Genomic DNA, 16,556 nt, shown 5'->3' with positions numbered 1-16,556 from the left:
TAATAATATGGAAATAGGTATCAAGTACATTTGTACAACCTAGTGGAATTGTTTGTTGGTTCTGAGAGTAGGGACAGAAGAGGGGAGGGAAAGGAAATGAATTATGTAAACATGGAAAAATATTTAAAAATAAAAATAATTTAGAAACTAAGACAAGGTAAGAGGAGGAAGAAGGAAGGAGTTATGGAAAAGAGGAGAAGAAGAAGAAGAAGAAGAAGAAGAAGAAGAAGAAGAAGAAGAAGAAGAAGAAGAAGAAGAAGAAGAAGAAGAAGAAGAAGAAGAAGAAGAAGAAGAAGAGGAAGAGGAAGAGGAAGAGGAAGAGGAAGAGGAAGAAGGAAGAAGGAAGAAGGAAGAAGGAAGAAGGAAGAAGAGAAAGAAAGGAAAGAAAGGAAAGAAATAAAGGAGGAGGAGGAGGAGGAGAAGGAGAAGAAAAAAAGAATTCCATGAAAGAAAAATGGAGAAAGTCAAGTATTAGTCCTGAGAAAACTTCTCTTCCTAACAATGCTGTACTGGACTAAATGAAATGTTTTATTAAATCAATGGATCAAAATGTTTAAGGTTTTTTTTAATGTAAAAATAAATTTCTAAGAAATAATGAGGTTAAAATCAAAGGGAAAATATTTGAGGATCTTGAAATGATGAAAGATAAATATTTTGATGGGCAGATGAATGATACTGAAGGAACCACATGGAAATCCTTTAAAAAAGTGATTGAAAAAAAATTTTTTTGAAACTACAAGGCAGAAAATCACTAAATAATTGTCAAATGATGTCCTCAAAGTCTACAATCAAAGGAAAGGGACAGGTCCTAAGCTGATGGTCTCCCTGGTATAGGAGACCCTCTACTGAGGATATTCCTTCTTCCAATGCACTGACTCAGCACCTTCTGTTGTTAAGACAGTTGCCTGAACCTGAGACATTGTGCTTTCCCCAGGGTCACACAGATATCATCCACCAGAGGTAGCACTTGAACCCAGGCTTCTGCTTTAAGGCTAAGTCTCCTTTCACCTCATTTACCTTCTACATTCATCTTTTTTGTTGTTCAGTTATGTCTGATTCTTTGTGATTTCATCTGAATTTTCTTGCCAAAGATCCTGGAGCCATTTCCTTCACCAGCTCATTTTATAGATGAGGAAGGGAGACAAACAGGGTCAAGTGACTTACCCAGGGTCATGTAGCCAGAATTGAACTGGGGTCTTCCTGACTCTCAGCCTGACACTCTCTCTGTTGTGCCACCTTTCTGCCCCTTCCATTCGTTTTACAGGATGCAATCTGTCATTCAAAATCAATCTCTTCAGTTCACTTTTGGATTTCTCTCATAACCTAGTGATGAGTGTGTTACCTTTTAGAAATAGCTGGATACCGTTGAAAGTTGCTTCTGGAGTCAGGAAGACCTGGGTTCAAATCCTGATTCAAATATCTACTTGTTATCCAACGGGGAGCATCTCACTCAACCTTTGCCACCTGTTTCCTTATCTGTAAAAGGAAGATGGAAAGTATTCACTGGCTTCTAAAGCTGTTTCTAGATCTCACTGATTCTGTGATCCTAAGAAATCTGCATTCTATTTTACAAGCAGGTAGAAGCAGTTCAGTGGTACCAGGGATAGGGCACCCATCTTCCTGAACCCAAATCTGGCTTCTTAACTGTTTGACCCTGGGCAAGTCACTTCACCCCATTTGGTTCAGTTTCCTCATCAATAAAATGGGCTGGAAATGAAAATGGCAAACCATTTCCATATCTTGGCCAAGACAACCCCAAATTTGGACACAAAGATTGGACATACTTGAGATGATTGAACAACTATTAACACCTACTAGTGGCCTTGTGATGGGCTCAAGGAATAGAAATCAAAGCAGTCTTTGCCTTCAGAGTGCTTACATTTAACTGGAAAATTCAGCAGGTTCACAGATAAGGAAATATGGGTAGTTTGGGTGGTAACAGCTGAGGGGTTGAAGAAAGGTTTTCTTTAGGAAGTGCTGATGGACCTGAGTTTTGAAGGCTTTGGGAAATCGATGAGGCTATGGCAAAAGGTTGAATCCTAGATGTGGGAGACAGACTTTGAACAACATGGTGGCAGGAGATGAAATGCCAAATCAGAAGACTAAGAGCCCAACCACTTTATTTAAAGTGGAGAGAATGTATAACAGAGGAATGTGAAATGAGTCTGGAAGGGTAGTCTGGAGCCAGATTGCAAAGCTTTGAAATGACAAACAGAAGAATATTTTTGTTTTAGAGGTTAATGGGGAGCCACAGAAGATGCTTTAGGAAGATGGCTTTGGCAGCTGAGTATAGGATTCACTGGAGAGAGGAGAGACTGGAATCAGGGTGAAAGAGTAACAGGCAGAAATGGGTGCAGGGGAAAGTTCATGAGAGTCAGAGTGAGGATATTGGTTGTGTGAGGGGGAAAAGGGAACTTTTCCATGATGGAAGAACAAAATTAAAACAAATAGATCTAGGCAACTTGTCTGACTTGTTGGATCCTGAGGAGGGATATTCCTTGGGTGAAATACAGTCAATAATTAATTACTGAGGGGCAGCTGGGTTGCTCAGTGGATTGAGAGCCAGGTCTGGAGACAGGATGTCCTAGGTTCAACTGTGACCTCAAACACTTCTTAACTGTGTGACCTTGGGCAAGTCACTTAACACCCATTGTCTAGCCCTTACTGATCTTCTGCCTGGGAACCAATTTACACATTATTGATTCTAAGATAGAAGGTAAATTTTAAAAAAATTAAATACCCATTCTGTACCTAGCACTTGCCAAATGCTAAGAATACAAAGAAAGGCAAAAGAAGTCCCTGCCCCCAAGAAGCTTACAGTCTAATGGAGGAAGACAGTACATTTTTAAAAAGCTGAAAAGTTTATCAGGGGTAGTGCGTTCAGGGGATGATGGAATCAGAGAAGAACATTAGGATTTGGAAATTATGAGATGGCTTAAAAGGAGGATCTGGTAAAAGTCCAATCCAAGCAAAGGAAGGAGGGACCTCGTCAATAGGTACAATTTAGGTGATTTATATGAGTATAGTCTTATTTAGAAAGAAAAAATTATTATAACATAAAACTACGATACACATGAAAATAGTGGGTGATAGTCAAAATGAAATGTTTTCAACAATAAGGGATGTTGGACTAGATGGTCTTGAGGCCCTTCCAGCTCTAGATTCCTGGTCCTATATAAGTACAAAAAAATACTGTGCAATTCACTTATTTGGGGAGGGGGATGAAACAAAGAAACAGGAGCTTTTTGGGTGGCTAATGTTAGTTGGCCTTTGATTCTTTGCATATGCCCTGGAGTCATGTTCCCTCCTTTGTTAGGAATAGAATTCCCTTTTTTCTAATTCATTCATACTTTGGCTTCCTCACCTAAGCTACACTCACTCAAAATCTCATTCATCTGCTGGAAATCTGGGAACACCTATACCCCTGATCCTCTGTGTGGGGGACAGCTGAGTCCCTATTGAAGTGATGTCAGTTTTTAAAAATCACCCAAGCTCTCGGTGCCAAGCCTCAGCTGGGCCTTCTCTGGCACCAGTTCAGTTAGTGGTCTTCTAGGAGCCAAATACATCAGATGACAAAGATCTCATTACAAATTGTCCTAATAGCCTCTGAAAGGCCAGTTCTAAGAATAAGGGTCAGTTCACACACAAACTTCACCAGCTGTCTTGGCTTCAGGACAATTCTCATAGGCAAGCCTATCCTCTTGTCATTCTGACATGTTGGAAACGACTTTCTAATTTCCTTAAGTAGAAATATGGCAGCATTTAATCAAATTTATTGAGTCAGGGGACGTCTGTGATCCAGTGAAATTGACTTCTTCACAAACACACCAAAGTATGTATATCCATGTGAGCATCATCCATCAACTGGAGAGTCGAGGAGGAGCCCAGAAATGGGCATGCCAGGCAATGGTGCTTTCAGAGACTTAATCACCGAGAAATCACTTCCCTGATTCCCTGCTACAGCAATGAAATGAGCTTTCCTTCCTCTGGACTCAGAGCATGTTGCCTCTATTTCTCCTTTTATCACAATTGTCTGTGTAGGGGTAGAGAATAAAATCCACAATGTTACTGGGACAGGGGATTCCTTCATGAGCCAAAGCAGCTCAACACCTTCTATGCAATTTAGAATCTTGATTAGAACATCAAGAAATTGCATCTGCTCAGGATCACACAGTAGATATCAGGTGGGACTCAAATTCAGGTCTTTCTGGTTTCTACTGTCCCATACTTCTTCTAAGTCTCTTCTGAATTATGATTTTAAGGACATTTCTATCTCTGTCTGTCTGTGTCTGTCTGTCCATCCATCTATCAATCTGTCTGTCTTTCCATCCATCCATCCATTAATCTATCTGTCTGTTTATCCATCCATCCATCAATCTGTCTGTCCACCCGTCTATCTATCCATCTATTCATCTGTCTGTCCATATGTATCTGTCCATCTAGCTGTCTGTCTGTCATATCTACCATCTATATCTAGCTCTCTCAGTCATAAATCTCTATCTCTATCTTTCTATCATCCTTTCTCTCTAGCATTATCATCTATATCCACTTATCATATCTATATCTCTAGGGATGTATCATCTGTCTTATCTATGTCTCTCTTTCTCTCTCGAGCTTTTTTTTGTCTGTCTGTCTGTCTGATCGTTACTGCATTACTAGCTTCCTGAGGAACAAGATCAAATCTATTTATTCTGATCACTCTCAGTAAACAAGCTGCATTAGTGGGTCCCCTCTTCCCCCAATTTAATTGAATTGTTGGCCTGAAGGACAGATTCCCGGATTTTTTGAGTTGACATTGGAGAGTGTCTTTTTGCCTTTCTTTGTCTTTCTAGCAAGTAGCATGCTTGGAATATAGAAAGTATTTAATAAATGTTTATTAACTCACTGACTGACCTAGATATTGATGGTCAAATTTCTACCAGAAACCCCACTAAAACATGGTAGGGTTATGTAATGCTAGACAAGAAATAAGACCTTTTAAAGGTAAATTTTTATTCATGTTTATGAGGCATCATCTCTTTTCATACAGGATTGGGGGGAGGGACAGTCCGAAGTGCAGAGAAAATTTAATTTTAAAGACAAATGAATAAAGCGCCATCTGTTGGAATGACCTTTCTCTTTGGTTGCTGCCTTAGGAAGACAAATGAAATCATGAAATCTTTGGCACTTCAAAGACCATCTCTAGTCCAGATTCTTGTTCTGTGCAGGAATAGCAGCTGTACAACCTGTTGGTGGTGTCATTTGCCAAATGCTTAGGACTGTCAAGACCGCTACCGCGCCCCTCTTTCTCCCATCCCTTTCCAGCCATATGACTTGTCTTCCGACTCCATTCATTTTGGTAGATGGCAACTTCTGGGGAGTGGATGCCTTCCATAAGTCAAGGAGGTAGTAAGGAGAAAGGCAGGATTGGAACTCACATCCTCTTGTCCCGACGCTGTTAGCTGGGTGAACTTGAACAAGTCATTTAACTTCTTATCTGAAAAATGGGGCCAATGCCATTGGTTCTTCAAGCTCCCAGGGAAGCCTAGGAGCCAGTTCTGATGGGTGGAGTGAGCCTCCATGCAATGGGGTCGGGGGCGCCCTCCAGACATACTGAGCAGCTCCCCCAGATACCAGCGGCTGGGCAGGTGGTGGGGTCGGGGGCTGGGTCTGGAGGAAGGCTGGGAGGTGAGCTGCGGAGTCTCAAGGGGGTAAAAGACTGTAGCTTCTGCACTGCCTTTTGGCAGACTGCCCTGTCGCCTTTAGGGGGTCCCACTCGGAGGGGATTTAGGAGGAGGGGGCTAGTGCAAGAGTCTTGTGTAAGGTGAATTAATGGGACTGAAAGCTCCTGGAAGCAGAGACTGACTCGTTGGCTTTTCTTTGTACCCCCAGCGCAGGTAAGCTGGCTGCGGGGTAAAGTTCTATCCTAACTCCGCCTGGGGGCTGGGGGCCGGGGCGGAGCGAGCGGCCCCTACGCTGTCCCGGCGATTCCCTGCAGGAGTCGCTGCAGGCTACAAGGTTCGGCCCGGAAGTAGGGCCGCTCTCCGTTTCCGCTTCCTGTATCGTCCGCGGTCAGTGGAGGTCCCGGCTCCGCCACTGCCTCGGTGTTTGTTCTGGTTGTTGTGGAGCCCCGGGAGCCGCCGCTGCGATGCCGCTGGAGAACTTGGAGGAGGAGGGTCTTCCCAAGAACCCGGACCTGCGCATCGCGCAGCTGCGCTTCCTGCTTAGCCTCCCCGAGCACCGCGGGGACGCGGCCGTGCGTGACGAGCTCATGGCTGCCGTGCGCGAAAACAGTGAGCGAACCCCCGCCCCGCACCGGCCCCTAAACCCAGGGCCCTCAGCCTGGCCTTGTCACCCAAGCACAAAGCCCGGCCTGACCCGTCACCCAGGTCTCCGGCCTGGCGCGAAGGCTCCGGCCTGGCTTTGTCACCCGAGCCCGGGACTCACCCGAGGCCTAACCCGGCCCAGCCTTGTATCCTGAGCCTAGGGCTCCTCCGAGGTCCCCGGTCTGGCCTTGTCACTTGAGCCCGGTGCTCCGCCGAGGCCCCCAGCTCAGGCTTCGGCCACTCCTGACTCAGCAGTTCCTGAGGCCTGGCTCCGCCCAGGTGTGCGGGCGCGCGCGCTGTCACTGACAGATGGAGAAACTGAGGCGCGGAGCTCCGATAATCCTCTTCTAGATGCGGCAGTGGAGCTGGGAGGCAGCAAACGGAGGCCGGGCTGCAGTTTGGGGAGACTTGAGGCCTGGCGTCTCGGCCAGCCTACCTTGTACAGATGCTGCCGACCCAGACAGGCACAGGGTTTGTTAACTGATGGATTGACAGAGCCAACCTTCGAGATTCTCCTTCCCGATTAGTCCGGGCCCAGCTGTAGCGAGTTCCCAGGAGATGTAATCCCAAATATGTCTCTCCCTGCCTGAGCAAGCTGGGGGTCTGGCTTCTGGCTGACGTTTCCCCAAGCTAACCTTCCTCCTCCTGGCACCCACACTCTTTAGACTTTTGTTTGGGCAAAAAGGAAGCAGAAAGAATTTCTCCCAGACACCTGAGAAGAACCTACATTTTCCCCAGAAGGTCCATCTCATTGTGTGAAATGAGGGAGACCCAGTGAAGGAATGGAGGATCCTGGAGGGCAGCACCTGACTTGTATTTTAGTTTGGGGGCCCCTCTGTTTAACACATTTAACTTAGTACTTAATAAATGTTTATTAAGTTGACCTGGTTGCCTCCCTTGATCATAGAGCTGGAGAAGATCCCAGAGGTCTCCCAGTTTAATCTTCTCCTTTTATAGAGGAGAAGAAAGTTGATATGTTTAAGGGAATATAGGTAGAGACAGAACCAGCCATGATTTGAACCAGGGTCTTCTGACTTCAAATCCACATTCCCTTGCAGTGGACATCTTTAGATTTTAGGGTTTGGAAGTCCATAAGCAGCATCCCTAATGAATTTCTCCCTTGTCCCCTTTCAGATATGGCCCCTTATTATGAAGCCTTATGTAAGTCTCTTGACTGGCAGATGGATACCGAACTGTTAAATAAAATGAAGAAGGCAAATGAAGAAGAGTTGAAACGCTTGGATGATGAACTAGAAGATGCAGAAAAAAATTTGGGGGAGAGTGAAATCCGGGATGCGATGATGGCCAAGGCTGAGTACTTGTGTCGCATTGGAGACAAGGTCAGTGAAAAGGTCCTTCTTCTGTCATTTAAAATTGGTGATCTTTTAAAACAGATTGTCTGAAAATATGCATCTGCTTTGAGCCACAGGCTAATTTTTTTGTGTATGATGCCAATAAGAGTGTTAGCAAATAGGGATCTGTCTGAAAACACTTGGAATATGGATATTACAGTGTGAAAGAAAGTGATTTTACCTGGTATCTGTTTGGGTCCAACACAGTTTTTTGGAAAGAAATGAGTAGAAAGACTATTATTAACTTCATGGCACATAGGAAGTTGATGAGGTAGAAGTTTCACACAAGAAAACTTTAAGAGAAATAGAGACATACTCACACCTGGTTATTGGGAAGTGGACAGTTTTAGGTGTTGGTTAACCCCCCCCCCCCCATCCAATTATTTTAACTATACCATTTTATTTTGAGATTTAGTATATTATTCAAAATTTACTTAGACCTTTGGGCAGGAGATGGATATAATATAAAGCCTTATGAGTATTTGCAAAAGTTAGCAAAATAAATTAGTAAGGGCCAAATTGTTTCAAATAATTGTAGTGGAAATAGTCTATGAGTCAAAGATTGTCCCAGTAAGCTAACCTGATCCCTTTATTGTGTCAGTGAGGAAACCAATGCCCAGACAGTCCATGACTTGGCCAGAGGCATCCTGGCTATAAGAGGCAGGGCTGGGAATCCAGCTCAAGAGACCCTGGATTCTTAAGTCCAGTGCTTCTTCCAGGGCATTGCCATATTCTCTCATGATGAATTCATAGTTTATGTCAAGACCATAAAATAGAAACAATACATTAAAAAAATGTGTTTTAAGTATTATTTTTTGGAGAAAACGGCAGCCCCCTTTCCTTTTACTTAAGGGTAAGATAGGTAATCCCTGTTCATGTCTGGGGCTTTGTGCATAACAACAATAATGTTGGTCTTACAGAGCTAGACAACTATTAAGAAAGTGTCACTTTAAATTCCATGTACCAGTCTTTGTGGGACCCGGAGATGGAAAGGTCTGATCTGCATTACCCCGGAATGTTATGTTGGTGACCCAACTCTTTGTTTGGTGATTTTTCAAGAATCACTTTTCAACACAGCATATTTTGAGAATTCTGAGAGTATGAAAAAAAAGTCAGTCAGAATTGTGAATTATACACGGTGGTTAAGATATCTTTGACTTTGAAGTCATGATAAACTTGTTCATTTTTTGCTCTTATAATGCATGCCTAGTCAGTGTTTGATTATAACCTTAGATTAATGGTCTATTTGACAGGAAGGAGCTTTGACTGCCTTTCGCAAGACATATGACAAAACTGTGGCTCTGGGTCACCGATTGGATATCGTATTCTACCTCCTAAGAATTGGCTTATTTTATATGGATAATGATCTCATCACACGAAACACTGAGAAAGCCAAAAGGTATCAGTTAGACATGGAGGCTATATTGGGTTTACCATCTAGCAACTAGCAACTCTTCTGTCATGGTTTGAAAAAGTGACCATGCTTTTATTGGGAAGCAGGGAGTGGGATGGTGGGAGTGTAGAAGAGGTTATGGAGCTCTCACTTTCTGGAATCTTGCCTATTTTCTTTTACATGAAACTAATAAAAGTAAGGCTCAGAAGCATGAGACCAACCCACTTTTTCTACAGAAGCTTAATAAACTTATACCATTAAGATTCTGACTGGTAGTCAGAAGGAATCTTATCTTTGTTTTATACTGTATTTTAAGAGTCAATATTTTTTCCAAGGTGCTCACTTAATTAGACTAGGTGGCATAAATTTTAACTTTTAGCAGCCATTGTGGAACTATTAATTATTTTCTCCTTTTAAAATCTCTTAGTGGATTATAATCTCTTAATTTTTTTTTTTAAGCCTAATAGAAGAAGGAGGTGACTGGGACAGGAGAAATCGTCTAAAGGTGTATCAAGGTCTTTATTGTGTAGCTATTAGGGATTTTAAGCAGGCTGCTGAACTCTTCCTTGACACCGTTTCAACATTTACATCCTATGAACTTATGGATTACAAAACATTTGTAACATACACTGTCTACGTCAGCATGATTGCTTTAGAAAGACCTGATCTCAGGGAAAAGGTAAATGAGAATGCCTGCTTTTAAAAGATTTTGTAAAATGTCTTTCCCTTCAAATCTGAAAAAAAGCTAATGATGGTCAGTAAAGCATAAGTTTGCTTTACTCTTTTTAGGTTATTAAAGGAGCAGAAATCCTGGAAGTCTTGCACAGCCTGCCCACAGTTCGACAGTACCTCTTTTCACTATATGAATGTCGTTATTCAGTCTTCTTCCAGTCATTGGGTAAGAATGTAGTTACTGATTTTGGTCATGTACCATCATTCTGCTATTAGTTAATTCTATAAGCAGCCACCTTAAGATGACGGGTCCAAAGAATCCTGAATTTGCAATTTTCTTTATGAATCTTTATGGAATCTTTGTTCTACTTTTATGTAGTAGAGACTGTGGAGCCCATAGGAAGTGGCAGTAGACTCACAATTAGATTATTGAGAGAATTCTGGTTATTAATATGCCTTTTGAGGGAAAGAAAAGGGGAAGTCCTGAGTCTTGGTGGGGAGGTTGAAGGAACTCTGATTTATTCTGAGACTGGCTTTCTATATTGCTTTGAAACATGTTAGGTTTTAAATAATATTCAAGAATAATACTATAAAAATTACCCATCAGTAAACATTAATTTAGCCACTTATCTGTTGTGTTTGTAGCATAGGCATAGTATTCATATAGGTCTCAAAGCAAAGAATCTCATTGAATTTGAGCAATGTATTGTGTTAACTTGGGGTAAAATTATTTTGTAGTTGTATTAAGTAGTTTTATTTCTTCCTCCAGATAGTGTTCATCCTTAAAGTTTATAATGGTGTGGGGATTTTTACTTTTATCGAATAGCTTCAGATGCTGTGGTGTTTCTTAGTTTTCATTGGTTTTTATATTTTGCCACTTCCCTTGCTGTCAGGTTTCATGAAATTCTAATTGCTATCAGTGGGCAAGATGTTATTGAGAGGTAGGATGATTAGAATTAACAGAGCACTGAGCCTCATTTTGTCTCTGCCATTAACTGTGTGATCTTGAGGTGAGTAAGTTAACCTCTCTGGGCCTCATTTTCTTTATTTAGAAAATTATTTCTCCGTGCCTTCCAGAGCTAAGATTCTGGTTGCAGTGAATCTTAGCTGTCCCCTATCATTGGCCGATTGCCAGGAGCAGTGTGAAAGGACATCAGACAAATGAGTGACTTGTTTGAACCAATTTACGAGATTCATCCCAATTTGACTTATTTGATTTTGATCGACAAGGGAGACAGACTTTATTCTCATGTGCTGCCTGCCAGGCACCTCAAAATGTTACCTCTTATTCTCACTAATTCAGCCTCCTGTTATGCTCTTTGACTCTACTGTGCCATTAGTTTCCATGGAGGTAAGAATCAGGAGCTGAATTAGAGAATTTTGAGTTGCTTAAGCTACCAGAGAAACCAGTCTTTGAATGAAGTAAAAATGTTGAATTGGAACAAGACAGTGTTCAGATCTTGGTCTTGTTCTTCTCATCCAAATAGTTGGAGGAGGCTGCCCATTAGTAAGACTTGGTTCATCTTGGAGGCTGGGTCTGAAGTGTGTGTTCTGAGCTCTGGGACCCACAGATGCTTTTAGCTTATTTCTTACAAGCTTAGACAGTGTCAGCACGGAGCCTCCTTTTTTTTCCCCAACCAAACTAAACACAGGTTGCTGTCTTATACTCCTCCTGCTGCTCCGTCAGCCAACAGGCATGAAGGTCATCAGAAGTACTGGGCCTCCTTTTTTGCTTCATGTACCTGTTTTTCACTTAGACTTATTACAATATCTGATTCTTTTTGTTCCAGCGATCGTTGAACAGGAGATGAAAAAAGATTGGCTCTTTGCTCCTCATTATCGATACTATGTTCGAGAGATGAGAATCCACGCGTATAGCCAGCTCTTGGAGTCATACAGATCACTGACACTTGGCTATATGGCAGAAGCTTTTGGAGTTGGTGTGGAGTTCATAGATCAGTAAGCAAGACTACTATATTATGAACCAAGGCCATTCACTGCAAATTAGTCAGAAATGTTTAAAATCATGTGTGCCCTTTGGCTTCTGAAGCCCAATTATCTCTCTGCCTCTAATTTTGAGAGAAAAATGTAAAATGGGTTCTTTTAAAATAATTTGCTTAGTACTTGGAGACTAAAAAAACAGATGAAAACGCACAAAAGCAAAGTCATCCTCGGTTACCGAGAGACTACTACTACTACTACTACTACTACTACTACTACTACTACTACTACTACTACTACTACTACTACTACTACTACTACTTGGAGACTAAAAAAAAGAAAAACAACAACAATGAATCAGAACAACTCCTGCTGTTAGTATTCCAATTTTATAAACAAGTAAATTGAATTCCAGAGAGTTTCAGACTTGTGTTCAATGGCTCCCTAGTGTTAGATGATCAGCTCTCTGTTAAATCACATTGCCTCTCTAGTAATTCTCTCCCTCCTTTCTTGCAGTACACACTTGGCTGTGGTCCTGAAAACTCATCAGACTTTAATATAGCTGGATAGCACAATGGGCAGAATGCTGGGCTTGGATTCAGGAAAGCTGGGGTTAAGGCTGCCTTCCTGACCCTTCCTAGCTGTGTGACCCTGGGCAAGTCACTTCACCTGTGTTCACTTTTTCCCTTATCTGTAAAACGGGAATGGCGATAGCATCTACCTCATGGGGCTGTTGTGAGGATCATCTTAGAGAATACTCAGAAAGGGCAGTGCTTTATAAATGGGCTTAGGACTATTCATGGTATTCGTGTTAGTTGCCAGAAGGGCATAATGAATTCTAGTGCTACCCAGCCATAGGCATCCCTTAGAGAGCTTCTCCCTGCAATCAGTGCCAGCCTGATTAGGAGGCCTGGCTTCCTTCTCAGTGATGCACTGGTTTCATTACTTTAGGTAAATCCCTTCGTTTTGTTTATTAGAGCAAGGTGGTCCTGTGAGCCTTGCCTACTAAAAATATGTTCTGAAAATCAAGTGAGAACTGAATGAGAAACGGATTCCTTAGTGTTTCCTATAATTCAGCTCTTGGCCATGTTCTACAAACACGCTGCTTGTAATGCTCATTTCCCTGATGCAGTTTGGAATTTTGGTTGATAACAGGTTGAGATGTGAGGTATATCTTGGGGTTCAAAGCTTTTCCTTTCAACCTAGAAGACACTGGCTTTTCAGTAAGAATGAAAATGAGATACAAATATGAATTGATGGTAAAAAGGAACCTGGTAACTCTTGGGTTAGTGGAGAAGGGGCAGGGGTTTGGCTGGACAGGGATTGTGGGCAGTGGCAAGCATTTTTCTGCCACTTTCCTGGAGTGGGAAGGAGAGCATCTCTTTATCATTTGTCACTTTGAATTGTGGCAAGTTAACTTTTAGTTTTTTGCTTTTTATGTGGCTCTGACTCTTCCTGAATTGAAACTATTGAGAGATTTTGCTTTTGATTTTGCTTTGCTTTTGATTTGTGCTGGGTTACTTAGTTATGGTGACAGTTAAACCTAGCCACAGGGAAGGTTCCTCTACATCCTGTTCCCTATGTGCTTTGAGCATAGAAAAATATCTCTAAGTGAATTTTTCCATTCTGAGCTGACCTTTTGATGTTAGCTAGAGTTTAAAGTGTGATTCAAAATAAGTTATCCAGAAAATGCAGTGATAGAAATATTAGTATTAAAGTTTTGTAATATTTGAATAATGTTTGAGGAATTAGATTTTTTTCTAATGTAAGAATGGGACAAAACATTATTATAAAATGCTCCCCACCCCAATATGATTGTGTTTGATTCCTGTGGGGGCAGATTTAGCCTACCAGGGAAATTCCTCCCTTCACCACAGACACATTCATTTCAAAAATTTAATTTAATTTTTTAAAACCCTTACCTTTTGCCTTAGAATCAGTACTGTGTATTGGTTCTGAGGCAGAAGAGTGGTAAGGGCTATGTAAAGAGGAGTTAAATGACTTGCCCAGGGTCACACAGCTAGGAAGTGTCTGAGGCCAGACTTTAATCCAGGACCTCCCGTCTCCTAGCCTGGTTCTCTATCCACTGAGCCACCCAGCTGCCCCCAACACCTTCATTTTTAACATTGTTCTGAAGTCCATTTTAATTCCTGGACTCTAAATACCTCAGAGAAAGTTCTTACTGTTACAAAGGGTCTTCACTGTGAAGACCAACCTGTATTGCCACTTGTTTGTGTGAGATGAGCTAGTATGTTAGGAAATGGGGCCACTAGAGAAGCGGCGGCAAAGTGTGGGCCCTTTGGGGGCTGAAGTATGTTGGAAATAACAGTCACGGTGTGTAGTCTACATAGAAGCATGTAGTATTTTTATGTGGTCTTTTTCCTTAGCTATTCCAAACAGAGTTTATTAAGGGGGTCAGGATTGAAGATTGTCATTCTTCAAATAGTTTTAAAGGCAACTTTTCTTGATGCTACAAACTGAAATTAAATCAGGAAAGTCCTGTTTGATACAGTGCAGTCACTTTTTTAAGAAATGTCAGCACTCTGGATTCATGCTCATTTTTCCTCCACCAGGGAACTTTCTAGGTTTATTGCAGCCGGGAGACTTCACTGCAAAATAGATAAAGTCAATGAAATTGTGGAGACCAACAGGTAATGTGCCCTTCTGTGCTCTGTTCAGATTCTGTTTTCCATGACCTGTAGAGAATAATCAGGTCATTTTTAATGACAAAAAGCTGTTTTCATAATATGATATGATATGATATGATATATGATATGAGAAAAAAGGTTATTTTTGTTTTTGAACAGACCAGATAGCAAGAATTGGCAGTACCAAGAAACTATCAAGAAGGGAGATCTGTTGCTAAATCGAGTTCAGAAACTTTCCAGGGTCATTAATATGTAAGACTTCAGAAGAGCATTGACATACAAGGAGCTGGGATCATTTATAAGAACATTTTGGAAATCTAACGATCTTGTTGGAATCTTCAGTGATAAAATACTTGGAAATTTTATAGTTCATTATGTAAACAATTCAACTGTAAAAAATAAATCATACATTTTGGGTTTCAGAATTCCTTTGAGTGTTTGTCTATTGATATTTTGAAAGGTATGTTTTAAGTTTAATAGGCTAAATAGAACCATTCCCCTTCAAATGTGGGCATAAGGAGAGTTTTTTTTAAAAAACAAGATACCATTACTAAAACCAAATGCAACTAATTCCTACTAGAAAGGCCCCTCAGCCTTACATCTTCAGTCAGATAACCTGATTCTGGTTCAAACCCTGGGTCTCTCACTTGGCCTCAGCCTCTTTGCCTCTAAAATGGGGTTGGACTCGATTATCTCTTTGGTAAGGGCCAGCCCACCCCCAGATCTGGTGCTTTTGGAGGTGGCCTCCATTGGCCTTTTTGGCTGTAGGTGAAACATTGCTCAGCCCCTAAGGAGTCGTTGGTAAAAATAGGTTTGAAACTACCCCCTGCATGAGGTATTGAACCTATTTTAGTGAAAGATGTGAATAATGAAGTAAGGCATACAGGGAATTCTGTTGCTATGTTCTAGAGGAGATAATTGGCCATTCCTCTTCTCCAGATTGGGTGGCTCAGGAGGAGCCAGGGCACCTTGACTCCTCAGCATATGTTGTAAGCTTGGCTTCCAATGACCTCTTTGAAATCTCCATGAAATAAGGCTGTTAGGAGCTTGGTGCTACCCTAAGAGGTATCGTGTGATTAAAAAAGCCTTCTAAGTTTGTTGCCTGGGGATGCATCAAGTATTTTCTCTGTTGACAGAAGGCGGTTTTAACACTACATTGAGTGCTATTTATCTGGACAGTTACTTGAAGGAAGGTAAATAGCATTTGTTAAGGATTGACATTTCTTGGGAAAATCTGAATTTAGGGACTGTGCCTTAGATCTGCCCTGGACCAATGAATTCTTAGGGCATCATCATCCTCTCCAAAGGGAATGAATGGTGTGAGCCTTGATGGATCCTTGGGGGGAATTTAAGGCAACCAAGTCCTAGAACCTGGAATCAAGAAGATCCAAATAGATCCAGCCTCAAGGCTCACTGTGTGCCCCTGGATGAGTCACTTCACTTGTTTCTGTCCATTCCCTCATCTGCAGACTGTAAGGGGTAAAAATTAGGGTTGTTGACTAAATATATTATACTAGTGGTTGCCAGGGATTAAAATTCAATCCCAATAAAATAGTTTGGGATTTTTTAAGATGGTTTAATTACAATAGAGGGAAGAAATTAAGAAGAGAGAGAAAGGGAATTGAACTGCTCTGGCAAGCCAGATAGAAGTTGGAGGTCAAGGAAAGGAGGAATCAGTCACCTCACCAACAAGCTGCAAACACCAAAACCCGACGAGTTGCAAGCACTCCAAAACGCCGCCCAGTGCTCCTCACGCTGCCAACAGAGACCAACGTTGCGAGTGAGCCCAATGTCTCCAAGCAAGAAAACCCAAGAAAGAGGAAATGACGTGAAATAAATAGACCATTCTTTATATCACTTCCTGCATCTCACATGTACCAATGGTAGCTTAAGCTTGACTTAGGACAGCCCAGGGGATCTGTCAGTTGTCTCTTGTCACTTGCTAGCACATGTTGGTCATAGGCCATCCTCCTCAACACTTAATCCTTAAGTAGGGGTGTATACATTCCTGGTTGCTAGAATTCTAAGACTAAGCAAAATGGAGAAAATCTAAAATTCACAAGAATGAAGTGAGCAGCCGCCTAGCTGCCACAGGCCTGAGAGGGCTGAAGGAGAGAACACAGGCAGTGCTTCACATACTGTATGAGCATTGGCCAGGGGCAGCTGTGAGGCCTGGTGCCGAGGGGCAGGAAGGGGCCTGAAAGCCACCGTGGGAGGAGTAGCAGACAAAGGGTCTAGAGGACCC

The 16,556-nt window shown here is 41.9% G+C and overlaps 1 protein-coding gene across 1 annotated transcript; it reads left to right on the top strand.

Annotated features, from left to right (window-relative positions):
* Window positions 1–5,984: 5,984 nt before the first annotated feature.
* On the top strand, window positions 5,985–14,736 carry PSMD6 (proteasome 26S subunit, non-ATPase 6). Its single transcript, XM_001363365.4, has 8 exons — window positions 5,985–6,272; window positions 7,440–7,645; window positions 8,911–9,056; window positions 9,510–9,729; window positions 9,840–9,948; window positions 11,513–11,681; window positions 14,237–14,314; window positions 14,471–14,736. Exons 1-8 carry the CDS (start codon window positions 6,128–6,130, stop codon window positions 14,565–14,567), a joined length of 1,170 nt encoding a protein of 389 aa, XP_001363402.1. The 5' UTR covers window positions 5,985–6,127; the 3' UTR covers window positions 14,568–14,736.
* Window positions 14,737–16,556: the final 1,820 nt, after the last annotated feature.

This window comes from Monodelphis domestica, chromosome 7, assembly GCF_027887165.1.
Source record: "Monodelphis domestica isolate mMonDom1 chromosome 7, mMonDom1.pri, whole genome shotgun sequence".
Lineage (NCBI taxonomy): Eukaryota > Metazoa > Chordata > Mammalia > Didelphimorphia > Didelphidae > Monodelphis > Monodelphis domestica.
Note: the sequence above shows the minus strand (reverse complement) of the source record. Positions and strands in the feature narration are given on the sequence as shown.

What these genes read in the sequence shown, in the direction of transcription:
- PSMD6 (XM_001363365.4), top strand. Translation starts at nt 6,128, where the DNA reads ATGCCGCTGGAGAACTTGGAGGAGGAGGGTCTTCCCAAGAACCCGGAC. An exon ending in GGCTGCCGTGCGCGAAAACA is followed by an intron (nt 6,273 to 7,439) that starts GTGAGCGAACCC and finishes GTCCCCTTTCAG; the next exon opens with ATATGGCCCCTTATTATGAA. An exon ending in GAAATTGTGGAGACCAACAG is followed by an intron (nt 14,315 to 14,470) that starts GTAATGTGCCCT and finishes GTTTTTGAACAG; the next exon opens with ACCAGATAGCAAGAATTGGC.